The sequence below is a fragment of the Budorcas taxicolor genome, chromosome 5 (assembly GCF_023091745.1).
Source record: "Budorcas taxicolor isolate Tak-1 chromosome 5, Takin1.1, whole genome shotgun sequence".
NCBI lineage: Eukaryota > Metazoa > Chordata > Mammalia > Artiodactyla > Bovidae > Budorcas > Budorcas taxicolor.
Window position 1 is genome coordinate 72,336,442 of NC_068914.1, and position 12,223 is coordinate 72,348,664.

Below are 12,223 nucleotides of genomic sequence, written 5' to 3' on the forward strand. Positions count from 1 at the left end.
TGCTGCTTTCAAATACTGAGTACTTGTCTCAGGATGGGCACCTTGCTGGCACTTCCTTCACAAACACGTGATTATATCAGGAGAGAAGGCTCTGTTGAGTTAGCTCAGCATCTGCATGTCCTTGGCATTGCAAAATCCGTTTTCCCATGAATAGTCCACACAAACCCCACTTTACAGACACTCAAATTGAGGCCCGGAGATGTTTCATGACTGGCCCCATGTCTCACCTTTACGAAGTGGCAGGGCTGGGATTCAAACCCATCTTCCCATTCTCGCAGCTTCTCTCCACGTAGGCAGAGGACCTGACCTTAATGGTCACGTTACACTGGAGTGGACAGGACATACGTGCTCACACGAACACACTCACTTACACCCCAGAACGTAGGTGTGACCCACACAATACAGATGGCAGCTTCAGAGTTAAGCAAAGGGGCCATCAAAATGGGATGGATTCCTGAGAAAGATGGGTGGAGAGCAGGATTTTCAAGATCTGGACGGACAGCTTGGGCCAGGGTTGGGGTTGGGAGTGGGGGCTCTGAGAGTTAATAGCTGAGAAAGAGTTCAGGAGTAAGACGCACACCTAAGGGGTAGGAAGGAACAGGCAACAGTGAACCACGGTCACTGGGGCTGACACAAGATGTTTGCACAGGAGGGAGTTGGTCCCAGGCCTAAGAGAGCGGTTTGGAAATGAGGCAGTGTTTTCTGAGTCCATTTTAAAATGCATGATTAGGACATGACTGAAGGCAATTAACGTGCTTCTCATTCATCTGCTGATCAAGTTGCAACTGGAAAGGAGTTTCCATGTGGGGGAGGGATGCCAGGGAACAAGCGCGTGGCTTTTACGCCTTTTTCGGAGGGGAGCCGAGTGTGGGCTCAGGGTTGGTGGATGCCGCGAAAATGCCACCAGAGGCCTGCAGGAGCGTGCTCCGCCCCCGCTCCCAGAGCCCATAAAAGCCCAGGGGGCCAGGGCACCGCAGACGCCCTGTCTTCTCCATCCCCCTCCACACGTACCCACAGCAGGAGCGCTCCTCACCAGCCTCTCCCAGACACCATGTCCAGACAGTCCACTATCACCTTCCAGAGCAGCAGCCGCAGGGGTTTCAGCACAGCCTCAGCCACCAGCCCAGCCACCGGCCGCTCTCGCTTCAGCTCCGTGTCCGTGACCCACTCCCCGGGGGGCAGTGGAGGACTGGGAAGGATCAGCGGCCTTGGCAGCCGCAGCCTCTACAACCTGGGGGGAACCAAGCGGGTCTCCATCAGTGGGTGTGGCAGCAACTTCCGAAGCGGCTTTGGCGGCAGGGCGAGCAGCGGGTTTGGGGTCAGCAGTGGATTCGGCTATGGGGGTGGAATTGGAGTGGGCCACGGGGGCTGCGGCTTCTCCGTCTGTCCCCCTGGAGGCATCCAAGAGGTCACCATCAACCAGAGTCTCCTGATTCCCCTCAACCTGCAAATCGACCCCAACATCCAACGGGTGCGGAAAGATGAGCGGGAGCAGATCAAGACCCTCAATAACAAGTTCGCCTCCTTCATCGACAAGGTGAGTTGGGAGCTGCATCTGGTCCATGGGGTTAGGTGCCAGGAACTCTTGGGGAGGCCAAGTTCAGAGAGCAGCCATGGTCCAACAGCTTCCCTGCAGGAAAGCACATTCACTCAGCAAGCATCCCTCAGGGGCAGACGTATTTGCAGGTGGGGCCAGCTTGCCCCACAGGACTTGTGGGTATTTCCCTTCATCCTCCTTGGGAGCCATGCTGGTTGGTTCAGTCAGCACAGAGGGAAATGTGAAGTTCTCAAGTTCCCTGAGAAAGCCAACCTAATCCAGAGCAGGGCTGGTAGAGACACTCTAAGAATGGCGGCTCCCCATCAAGGCGCCACTGCACTAGTTCTCTGGAGCCCCAGAGAATGTCGGGGTAACTTGATGGGCTTTTCCTTTTCGGCAGGGGTTGTCACTTATATCATTGGCAGATGGGTATCAGGTGAAAAGTACTTTTCCTCTCTTCTATATCTGTTGGGGTGGTGTCTGGCTCTGCCTCCCCAGTTTCTCCAGAATTTCTTCTCTTCTTCTCCCATCCAGGTGCGGTTCTTGGAGCAGCAGAACAAGGTCCTGGAGACCAAATGGAGCCTCCTGCAGGAGCAGGGTACCAAGACTGTGAGGCAGAGCCTGGAGCCCTTCTTCGAAGCCTACATCACCGACCTCCGGCGGCAGTTGGACAGCATCACCACCGAGCGAGGCAGGCTGGATGCTGAACTGAGAACCATGCAGGATGTCGTGGAGGATTTCAAAGTCAGGTGAGAGTGAGAGACCCTTCTGATCACATGCAGTCATCCCCAAACTCCTCTTGATGAGGGCCAGAGGAGAGCAAAGGAGCAGATGCCCATGTCAGAGAGGTTTGGACCTGTAGTCATCATCTCATGAGAAGAAGAGAGCAAGGTATGGAGTCACAAAGGGACTCTCATCTCATGCATCACTACCAACAAGAAGCTGACTCTTATATGTGTCCATGACTGCAAAGGGACATCTGTGTCATCTAACAAAACATTCTAGCTCTGAAAGCGATATACTACTTTACAGTCAGTTTATTATTTAACTACACTGAACATGGGCTCTATTATTGAGATGCCTGCATTGCCAAGGTGTACCCTAGAGTATGAACCAGGCAATCTGATCCTCCTGAGGGAGTCAATTTTGACTAGCCATCACCCAGGCTGCAATAGGTGATTTATCCAACAGAAAAGATGGTCCTCCCCAACCCCTTAGGTGGCTCACCCTTGGTTTCTATTTTAAAGCAACACATACTTACTAAAAAAAAAAAAAAAAACACTATTTAAATGGCCGCCCTGAGGTTCAGTAAAAATATATCAAAAATCAACTGAAGCAGTGTCCTGAACAAAGTTTATCTCACAGTTTCAGCAGGCACTTAAGACAGCAAAAAGTTTTTCAAGATTGAAATTGTGCATCTCTACGAGGATGGAGTTGCATAAATATGTTTTACTATCTCTGTCAGCTCCATGCCCACCTTCCAGTCTTACAAAAGCAAAAAAAGAAAAAGAAACTGGCAGAAGAAATTATTCTCCTTTTACAGGGGGAGAAATAGAGGTTAAGTGAATCACCTGAAGTCACACAAAGGTCTCTTGCTACACAAGTAGTCCACCTCAGCCTGAGAAGAGTTCAATCAAACCCTCACTCACCGCTCGCCCCCCTCCTCTGTGCTTACAGGTATGAGGATGAAATTAACAAGCGCACAGCTGCTGAGAATGAGTTTGTGGCTCTAAAGAAGGTGGGTGGAAATGTCTCTCAAAGGAGAAGATTCAAAACCGAATCTGAGAGTGTGGGGTGACAGACCCTTGGGCCACCCAAGAAAAGTGATTTCAGCCCTTAGGATATCTAGAGAGCTCAAACCGGCCAAGACCCTCCCTCCATGTTTATAGCCCCAGTGACCTTGTTGTTTTCTGTTAGCCCAGGAGACTCAAGCCACAATTCCCAGCAATTACCCAGCCCCAGCCCCAAACCCCAGATACAGAGTTTGCTAAAATCCAAACTAGAAGGGCCAGGGAGTCCACCCAGCTTCTTCTGGGCTTGTTGCCTGGGGCCAGGGTCTCAAAGGAGCATCTTGTGCTGTCTTTTCAGGATGTGGATGCTGCCTACTTGAACAAGGTGGACCTGGAGGCCAAGGCCAACTCTCTGACTGATGAGATCAACTTCCTCCAGATGCTCTTTGAGGCAGTAAGATCCTGCATGTGTGTTTGTCCCTCCTATGTCTAAAGCCTGGCAAGAAAAGGATGTTGCAGAATGTTATCCATATAGTGTCTCCCTGGGATGGAGGGTTGGAGAGGTCATGGAGATTGGGAAGAATTGCTTGAAGTCCTGCCACATTTAACCCCACCCCAGCTCTGAGTCTTCTCCCTGCAATCCCATGGCCGAGCAAGGAGCAAATGTTGATTCCTAAACTCCCATGTCACTGGGTAACATTCCCAAGGAATCAAGACCCATCTCTCTCTTTCCTGTCTCAGAGAAGTTCAGAAGGCAAGCTGCCCCTCAGCCCGTTGGTCAGGGTGCTTCCTGGCCCCTGAAGATGCCTCTTTCTGGGCATCTCCACTCTGATGGCAGACACCTGGGCCTGTGGAAGGGGACAGAGGGGTAGAGAGCAATGAAGTCACACTGTGTGTGGGGGGAGGGGTCCTAAAAATCACCCCATCCTGAAGAAACCTTTCATGCTGGCATATGAGTCACATATGTCATATTCAACATGATCTAATTTGGATTCAGAGAACACTTGCTCATCCTTCATATTCAGAGAAAAAGCACAAAGGGGAGCCTTGAGAATGGATACTGGGGACACACTCCCATTCCACTGATCTATGACCCAGAAACTCCTCAAGGGTCGGCTGGCATAGCAAGAGCTGGGCACTCCCTGCTGGGGATGCCAAAGAAGGATTCCTGACTTAGATGGGTGGTCAATTGCGTAATTTCAAGACTCCTTCTTTTATTGCGCGGTGACGCTGAGTTAACTGGCTCTGCAGGAATTGTGTCAGATGCAGACGCGGGTCAGTGACACGTCCGTGGTCCTGTCCATGGACAACAACCGCAGCCTGGACCTGGACAGCATCATTGCTGAGGTCAAAGCTCAGTACGAGGAGATCGCCAACCGCAGCCGGGCGGAGGCTGAGTCCTGGTACCAGACCAAGGTGAGCATGGGCACCTCCATGATAGGCTGCAGATCTAGTGTTCTCTGAAGCCTCAAATCATTGTTTAACTACTAGCCATAAGCCTCAGGAGTCATGTGACCATTCCCGTTTCTTTCAACTTGGCAGAAGTGTCTAGGAGGCTATGAAAACTTGGCTTGAAATGGATGTGGAAATCCCAATACACACATAAGCTGATAAGCGGTCAGGCAATGCTGGATGCTCAGAAGGACAGCCACAGTCCCCCCACCACTTACCAACTGACAGGGGGCTGGATGAGACTCAAACAACCAAGAAATGCTCATAAAACTGTTTCCAACAGGCTTGTTTATTTACAGAACTCCTACTGTATGCCAAGCAGAATTATAAAGTTGTAAATGAACAAAATACAAAAGGAGTCCAAGGTCTGGGAGGCCATGAGATGAATGAACAGTCATAGAAGGGGAAAAGCATTAATAAAACACTTCCAAGAAGCGGTGGGCTTTAGTCTGTTTTGGAAGTGGCGGGGAACAAAAGATTGCCAAGGAGCAGGGAGGCCCTGAAAGGCTGAGCAAGCAGTCCTGTGGGGCTAGGGGGCAGAAATGAACACTTTGCCGAACAAGAGAGCTTGCCCTGGGAAGAGGGAGGTTGGCATGACCACAGAGAACTATTGTCCGAAGGTGCAGATGGCCAGAAGGTTTGGGTTTGGAGGGGTGTAGCAGCCTGAATGTTCCAACCCATGAGACCAGTTATCGGCCAAATGTAGATGATTTTCCAGGGCAGCTGCTCACCTACAAGCTGGCTCTCATCCCTTGCCTTGGTCTTTGCACTGCCTTAGTCGCTGCCACTGGAAGTGGTAGAAAAGAAGCAGGTGTCAGGTGCCAGGGCTACAAGAGTGGATGTAGCTCCTTGGCAGTGAGTGGAGGTGGGATGCACTTAACTCCAAGTGGGGTGGTTGCAGTGTGCAGTGTTGGCGAACACTGTTGTTGCTTTGTTAAAAGCATGTGTGTCCAGAAACGAAGAAGCTGAACCATTCAGCACTTTCGAAACTGGACAGATCTTCGCTCAGGCAGGGGCTCTTCTTCCACTGGGCAAGGTGTGAGTTTCCTCCAGTCTGCTGGAGGACACAGGGTGCGTTTATTTCTCCTAAATGATGGTGTCCTAGACCCACACCATTAGACAGAGAGCAATCTAAGATGGAGGATTCTGTTACAAAGTCTTCAGAACGTGGTCCTCTATAGCCTGAGCTCCTTCCAGTGGTGTTTCTCTGCAGTGCCTCCGTTTCCCCAGCACTGGCATCAGGAGGGCCACCAAACTTCATGGTCACAGTTGGTCTTTGACGTCTGCCCCATGACCAAGAACTCCCCAAGGACAGTGCCAAATCATCCCTCACTCCTCGTGCTCTGCATGCTCTGGGGGCTTCACGTACAGGCTGTTTCCCTTGTCTGGAATATTCTACCCTGAGCCGGTCAATCCTTCCCAGCCTTCAGTGCCTGGTGTGAATATCTCCATCTCTAGAGGGACATGCCTGTCCATTCCCTACCCCATCCCTCACTTCCATATCTAAGTCAGATTCCTTTATCACAGACCCATAGGACTTAGTTTACTTCCTAAGGGACACTCAGCTCAATTTGAAGCTATAAATTCAATAATATGCAGGCTGGTAAGGAAAGAAATAAACCAGGAGCCTTACTGATAACTGCTGGTATCAAATGCCAGCCTGGTTCAATTATTTGCCATCTCAAAAAAAAAAGAAAGAAAGAAAGAAACTCTAGGCAGGAGTCTGATTATTCTCTTCATGATATTCCCAGAGCCCAGGACATGCCTGGTGAGTAGATGTGGTCAAGAAACAAGCAAGGGGATGGGTGAATGATGAGTGCATGGATGGGCTTGCTCAGAGCACTGAGGGCCAGGCTGGGCATGCAGGTAGTGCTCAGGCCAGGGTTTGAAGGAGTGACTGACTCTGCTCTGGATCTGTCAGTATGAGGAGCTGCAGGTCACAGCCGGCCGGCACGGCGATGATCTCCGCAACACCAAACAAGAGATCTCCGAGACAAATCGGATGATACAGAGGCTGAGAGCCGAGGTCGACAACGTCAAGAAGCAGGTACATTCTGGCAGGACCCAGAGCTCCCCGCACACTTATGTCTTCCGGGTCATTCTGCCTCACTTACAGGACTCTTCCCAAGAAGCACCAGATTTCCAGGGGTTATCAGTAAGGTTCATGGCTTCCTCCTTTCCTTACAGTGTGCCAGCCTGCAAACAGCCATTGCCGATGCAGAACAGCGTGGGGAGCTGGCCCTCAAGGATGCACAGGCCAAACTGGTGGACCTGGAGGAGGCCCTGCAAAAGTCCAAGCAGGACATGGCCCGGCTGCTGCGCGAGTACCAAGAGCTCATGAACATCAAACTGGCCCTGGATGTGGAGATTGCCACCTACAGGAAGCTGCTGGAGGGCGAGGAGTGCAGGTGAGGGCAGATCACCCATCCCAGCAGCCTGGGCATTCCTAGGGGCTCAGGTTGGACATGACTGAGGGGACTTTGCATGCATGCATGCACGCAGGTTGATACAGGCCCTTCCTTGCCTGGAAAGGGGAGCAAAATGCTGGTAGAACTGGACTCTGACAAAGAGTACAGGTGCAGTTTCTTTCCAGGGAAATCATAATCAGCAATTCCTAATTTGAGGTGCAGCTACTTTTAGCACCCCATAGAAATCTAGAAGCTGATTGGATCTAGGTAAAATCAACTCAAAGGAGAAATTTGGTCACACAGTGCGTCTGGATATGTAGTATGAAAGACTCTGAATTGAGAATAAATTGTCCTAGGATTTGGGCCAACAGGTCTACCACTAATTAGCTACATGCTGCTGCTGCTGCTGCTGGTAAGTTGCTTCAGTCATGTCTGACTCTGTGTGACCCCCTAGACAGCAGCCCAACAGGCTCCCCCGTCCCTGGGATTCTCCAGGCAAGAGTACTGGAGTGGCTTGCCATTGCCTTCTCCGAACTAGCTACATAAGCTTAGGAAATTCAGCATCCTCCTCCCACCAATGCTCCCCACCCCTGCTTTCTATGTCTTTACTGATGGAATAAAGAGGCCAGGTCACATGATCCCCAAAGCCCACTGGGGGCTTTGGACTCTGCCAGTACCAGTTGTGTGACCAGCTGTGTGATTTCTCCAGTCCTCATCTGTAAAATGGGACAACCAGAGTTTCCATCTTCTATGTTATTAAGAGGGCTAAAGTGAGGGACTACCAGCGAAGCTCTCAGAACAATGGATGGGACACGGCAAATGGTCAGCTCCCTCTCATTTCAGTGGCCAAAGATGTGGGCTTTGGAGTCAAATTAATTTGACCTCATTTGTGATCATGATCGAGTTAGTTAACCTCTCTGATCTTCAATTTCCCCATCGGTAAAACCGAGATTGTAATACCTACTTAGGGGTTGTTGAGAGAATTAAGTGGCATAATGCGGGTAATAGGTAGGTAGCCCTTTCAAGGGCTAGGTCTGCATTTATAATGAATGCCACTTCTGTCCTCAAGATGCTAAAGCAAAACTACTCTAGTTGCTACAACAAGGCTAGACTGATGATTGCTATTGTTACACTTATGACTCAGACTCCTCTCCACACCTGTAATAACCTTGGTACCTGACAATAGGCCATTGTTGACAGAGCGATCTTCTTGTTCTATGACAGCCCTGCCTTTCCAGCTGACGCTAACATATGATTCGCTTTAATTTTAATTTTCTTAAGGTGTTTATCTCGTTTACACCAAAAATTCTGAGATTACAGATTTGACTCCTATGAACCCCAACTCTGCATTATTTCATTCATTAGATTATTATTATTATTTTTAATACTGATGGTATTTAAATAATTTCAACCTCCATTACTCCTGCAATAAAAATAATTGAAGGCTTTCTCAGGGAATTTAAAACAATTGCACAAATGTCATTTCAAAAGACCACAAGCTGCTGGACACCACAGTAACCTTCCTTCTCCCTCCTCCCCATCAGGCTGAGTGGAGAGGGCGTTTCTCCAGTTAATATCTGTGAGTATGACATCCTCTCGTGTCATCTGGAGTGTATGTGGCTGGGGACTGGGGAGATGGTGGGCATGTCAGAGGGTGACAGGGATGTATGGGGCATTGGAGGGGAGCCCACCAATGGGAGGTTCATTTTGAGAAGCTTTGAGATTCTATGTTTCTATTAGGAGAGACCTTAAAGTCACCGACCTTACCTCTTTGCAAGTGAGAGGGCTCCACAAGGGGAGTAATGGGAAGTTTGCTCTCATCCTTCTACATGGGTTGCAGGATCCTCAGGCCACACCTTCCCTTGCCCAGACTGGATCACACTAGAGAGATACTGATTGCTCTCAAGCATTAGAGACAGCCTTCATGCTGGGCACTAGGGCATTGCCGGTTGGGCAGCCTCTTCCAGAACAGTCTGGGAGAAGCCCCACTGCTCGGCTTAACTCTGTGGAGTATAACACAGAAAGATACCAAGGATTTCAAGGCAGTGAGAGTTCTAGGAGACCTGGCAGTTGGTGCCGCTCCCCAGAAGCAGGAGAGGCATTCATTAACAAGCTTGCACAGCCTGCACCGGTAAGCACAGAAGTCACCATTTACAGAGCTCAGTGCTGGCATCGTGAGGCCAAGAGACGATTCTTACACCTTACACTCTGCAAGTGAGTTCAGTTTTCTTGACATGAGAGTCACCTTAGTGATTGATGATATTAAGCAATGACTCAATAAGGCAGATCCCTCTGAACCACCCAGAGGTCCTCCTTCCCTAAGGTCCTTGTCCAGTGGCTCCAGAGACCCTCAAAGCTAATTTGGGGACTGGCTGGCATGACCTCTAAAGTTTCCTTTCTTGAAAGCACCTAAAGTTTGTGCTTATTTCCTAAGGTTGCCATAACATAGTACCACAAACTGGGTGGTGAGAAACAACAGAAATACACTGTCTCATGGTTCTGGAGGCTAGAGATTACAAACGGAGGTGTCAGCAGGGCCATGTGTCCCTAAAACCTTTAGGGAGGACCCTCCTTGCCTCTTCCTGGCTTCTGGTGGTAGCTTTCCAGCCTTGGTGTTCCTTGCCTCACTCCAGCCTCTGTCTCTATGAGACACACAGGCCATTTCCCTGTGTGTCTGTCTTCAACTGAACATCTTCCCTCTTCTTAAAAGGACACTAGTCATAATGGACCAGGGCCCACCTTAATGATTTTATCTTAACCTGATTACATCTACAAGGTCCTATGTCCAAGTAAAGACACTTTACAGGTATTCCACACATTTTGGGGAGCATACAATTCATCCAATAACAGAGTCTATATTTTATTTCAGCTTTCCTTCAGAAGGGCCCAAAGTAAGGTACTAGATGTTTAAGATGATGGGTGGTTTGAAAGTTAGGGAGGGAGCAGTTCGGGAGGAGAAAAGGGACAGAGTTAGCCAGCCAGTGGGTCATCTGTCACTTGGTCTATCGAGAATATTCCAGCCCTGCCTTGGAATTCAGAGAGTGTGGACTGGAGGACACAAAGGGAAACGTATCCACAACAAGCTGTGAGCTTCCAGAAGGAAGGGAGACACCAGGGCCAGGGCGAGGTGGGGACAGAACAGCAGGGGAATCAAAGGGAAGGCAGGTGGGTACAAGAGCTCCCCAGAGGACGGGCATCCCAGTGAGTTCTGGAAGGAGAAGAGAGGCACCAAGTAGCAGAGGAGAGGCAGGAAGCCATTCGGACTGGGAGGACATCTGGCGCTGTGGTGCAGGTGGGACTAGACTGAGACACGGGACAGCGAGCTCACGAAGTGGGCGGAAAACTGGAAAGAGGCAAACCACCCATCCCCACCCCATGGATTTCGGGGAGCTGTCCACGATGCCCCAGGTGCTTCTCTCCTGCCCTTGGTTCTGACCGCGTCTCCTCTCTTCCGGCAGCTGTGGTCACCTCCACCATCTCCAGTGGCTACGGAGGTGGCAGCAGTATTGGCAGTGGAAGCCTGGGCCTCGGCGGGGGCAGCGGCTACTCCTTCTCGACCAGTGGTGGGCACAGCCTGGGCGGCTCCAGCTTCAGCAACAGCAGCAGCCGGGGCCTCGGGGGCAGCGGCTCCAGCATCAAGTTTGTCTCCACCACGTCCTCCAGCCAGAAGAGCTACAAGCACTAAGCGCAGTCACCCTGCTCCCTCACCCCTGCGCTGAAGCCAACTCCGCCACTCGCCTGGCGTGTCTGCACTCGTCCCTGCGCACCTAGGTGCTCTTGCTCGTCTCCCCTCCTCGAGGTCCACCTGTGCTGCCAGGAAGCCTGCCATCCTGTCTGAATCCCACTCCCCAGCCTAAGCCTCCCCCAGCCCCCAGACGGCTCCTAGTACCCACTCTGTGCCAAACCCGCTCTCTTTCCAATTTCACCATCAGATTGTCTTTCAGAGACTCCCCATCAGCTCTGCCTCCCTCCTCCCTTCCTCCAGATGCAGTCTGTATCTCCCAGGCCATCTCAGTGTCAGCCCACCTGTCTCACGATGCTTACGAGCTGCCTGCTGGACGAGAGTGAAGCCTCTCTCTCTTTCCTCCCAGGATCATGTCTATTAAATGCATGTATAATGTGTCTGGTGTCCAGCCCTCTATTTGGAATGGTGGTGGAGCACAGAGTGATCCTTCTCCCCGTCCAAACCTCCTCTCAGCGTGGGGTCCTGGCACAGGGAGAGCTCAGCGCAACTGACCTCCCTCCTTTTCCCTCACAGCTAAGAAGACTGAGCTGAGAAGATGGGAGGGGCAGGAGGGCCAAGCACTGGCCAGATTCCCTCCCTCCCTCCTTCTGCCCACCTCCCCCCTCCTCCCGTCAGGATGCCTTCATTGAGAAGCCCAAGACCCTGGGCGGAAGCTCTGCTCAGACTCCCCACTCTGTATGTCATGCAGGGCAATGCCATCCCCTCCCAAACCAGACTGAGTTCTGAGGACACTGACGTAGTGTGGGCAGCCCAGCCCTCTGCCAGCAAAGGGCTGATTGTTTCCTGACAACTTCCAACTTGCAGATGTGAGCAGGAAAATAACAGGTCAGGAGAAGAGTTAAAAGTCAGCCCTGGGGGCAATGCTTTCACCCAACAGAAGGGCCACTTAGGCCATAATTGCAGGAAGCTCCCACATCCCTGAGTTTACAGGCTCTGGACACCTCCCATCAGACCTCAGCCCCTGGCATCACCCAGAGTTGGGGCAGCCCGAGTGGGCTTGGAGGGATTGGGTCAGTGCTCAGGACCACACCAATGGGCTCTGGGAACCAGGGATCTCAAACACAGCTGTCCAGGGTGAAAGAGCAAGAAGTTAAATGCAAGGGAAGGAAGGGGCCATGAACTAGGATGAGAAAAGATGAGTGTAAAACCAGGGGCTAACATTTGGAAGGTTTGGAGGGACAGGATGGAAGGAAGGAGAGAAATGACACTGAGAATATGTCCCTGGCCCTCAGGGTGACCACAGGATGAGCCGCTGGGGTGAGGGGTAGAGGGCACAGGAATGTGGAGTGAAATCCTGAATTTGCTCCTTCCCTCAAACAAGCCACCTCGCCACCTGCTAGTGAAGCAGAGC

The 12,223-nt window shown here is 51.1% G+C and overlaps 1 protein-coding gene across 1 annotated transcript; it reads left to right on the plus strand.

Moving 5' to 3' along the window:
* The first annotated feature begins 1,051 nt into the window (after positions 1 to 1,051).
* Positions 1,052 to 10,812, plus strand: LOC128047660 (keratin, type II cytoskeletal 75). Its single transcript, XM_052639987.1, has 9 exons — positions 1,052 to 1,537; positions 2,072 to 2,286; positions 3,215 to 3,275; positions 3,626 to 3,721; positions 4,519 to 4,683; positions 6,641 to 6,766; positions 6,907 to 7,127; positions 8,672 to 8,706; positions 10,586 to 10,812. The coding sequence occupies exons 1-9, from the start codon at positions 1,052 to 1,054 to the stop codon at positions 10,810 to 10,812; spliced, it is 1,632 nt and encodes a 543-aa protein (XP_052495947.1).
* Positions 10,813 to 12,223: the final 1,411 nt, after the last annotated feature.

Excerpts from the sequence above, each read along its gene's own strand:
- LOC128047660 (XM_052639987.1), top strand. The coding sequence starts at position 1,052 with ATGTCCAGACAGTCCACTATCACCTTCCAGAGCAGCAGCCGCAGGGGT. Across the intron at positions 4,684-6,640 it reads AGTCCTGGTACCAGACCAAG|TATGAGGAGCTGCAGGTCAC; the intron begins GTGAGCATGGGC and ends TGGATCTGTCAG. Across the intron at positions 7,128-8,671 it reads CTGGAGGGCGAGGAGTGCAG|GCTGAGTGGAGAGGGCGTTT; the intron begins GTGAGGGCAGAT and ends CCTCCCCATCAG.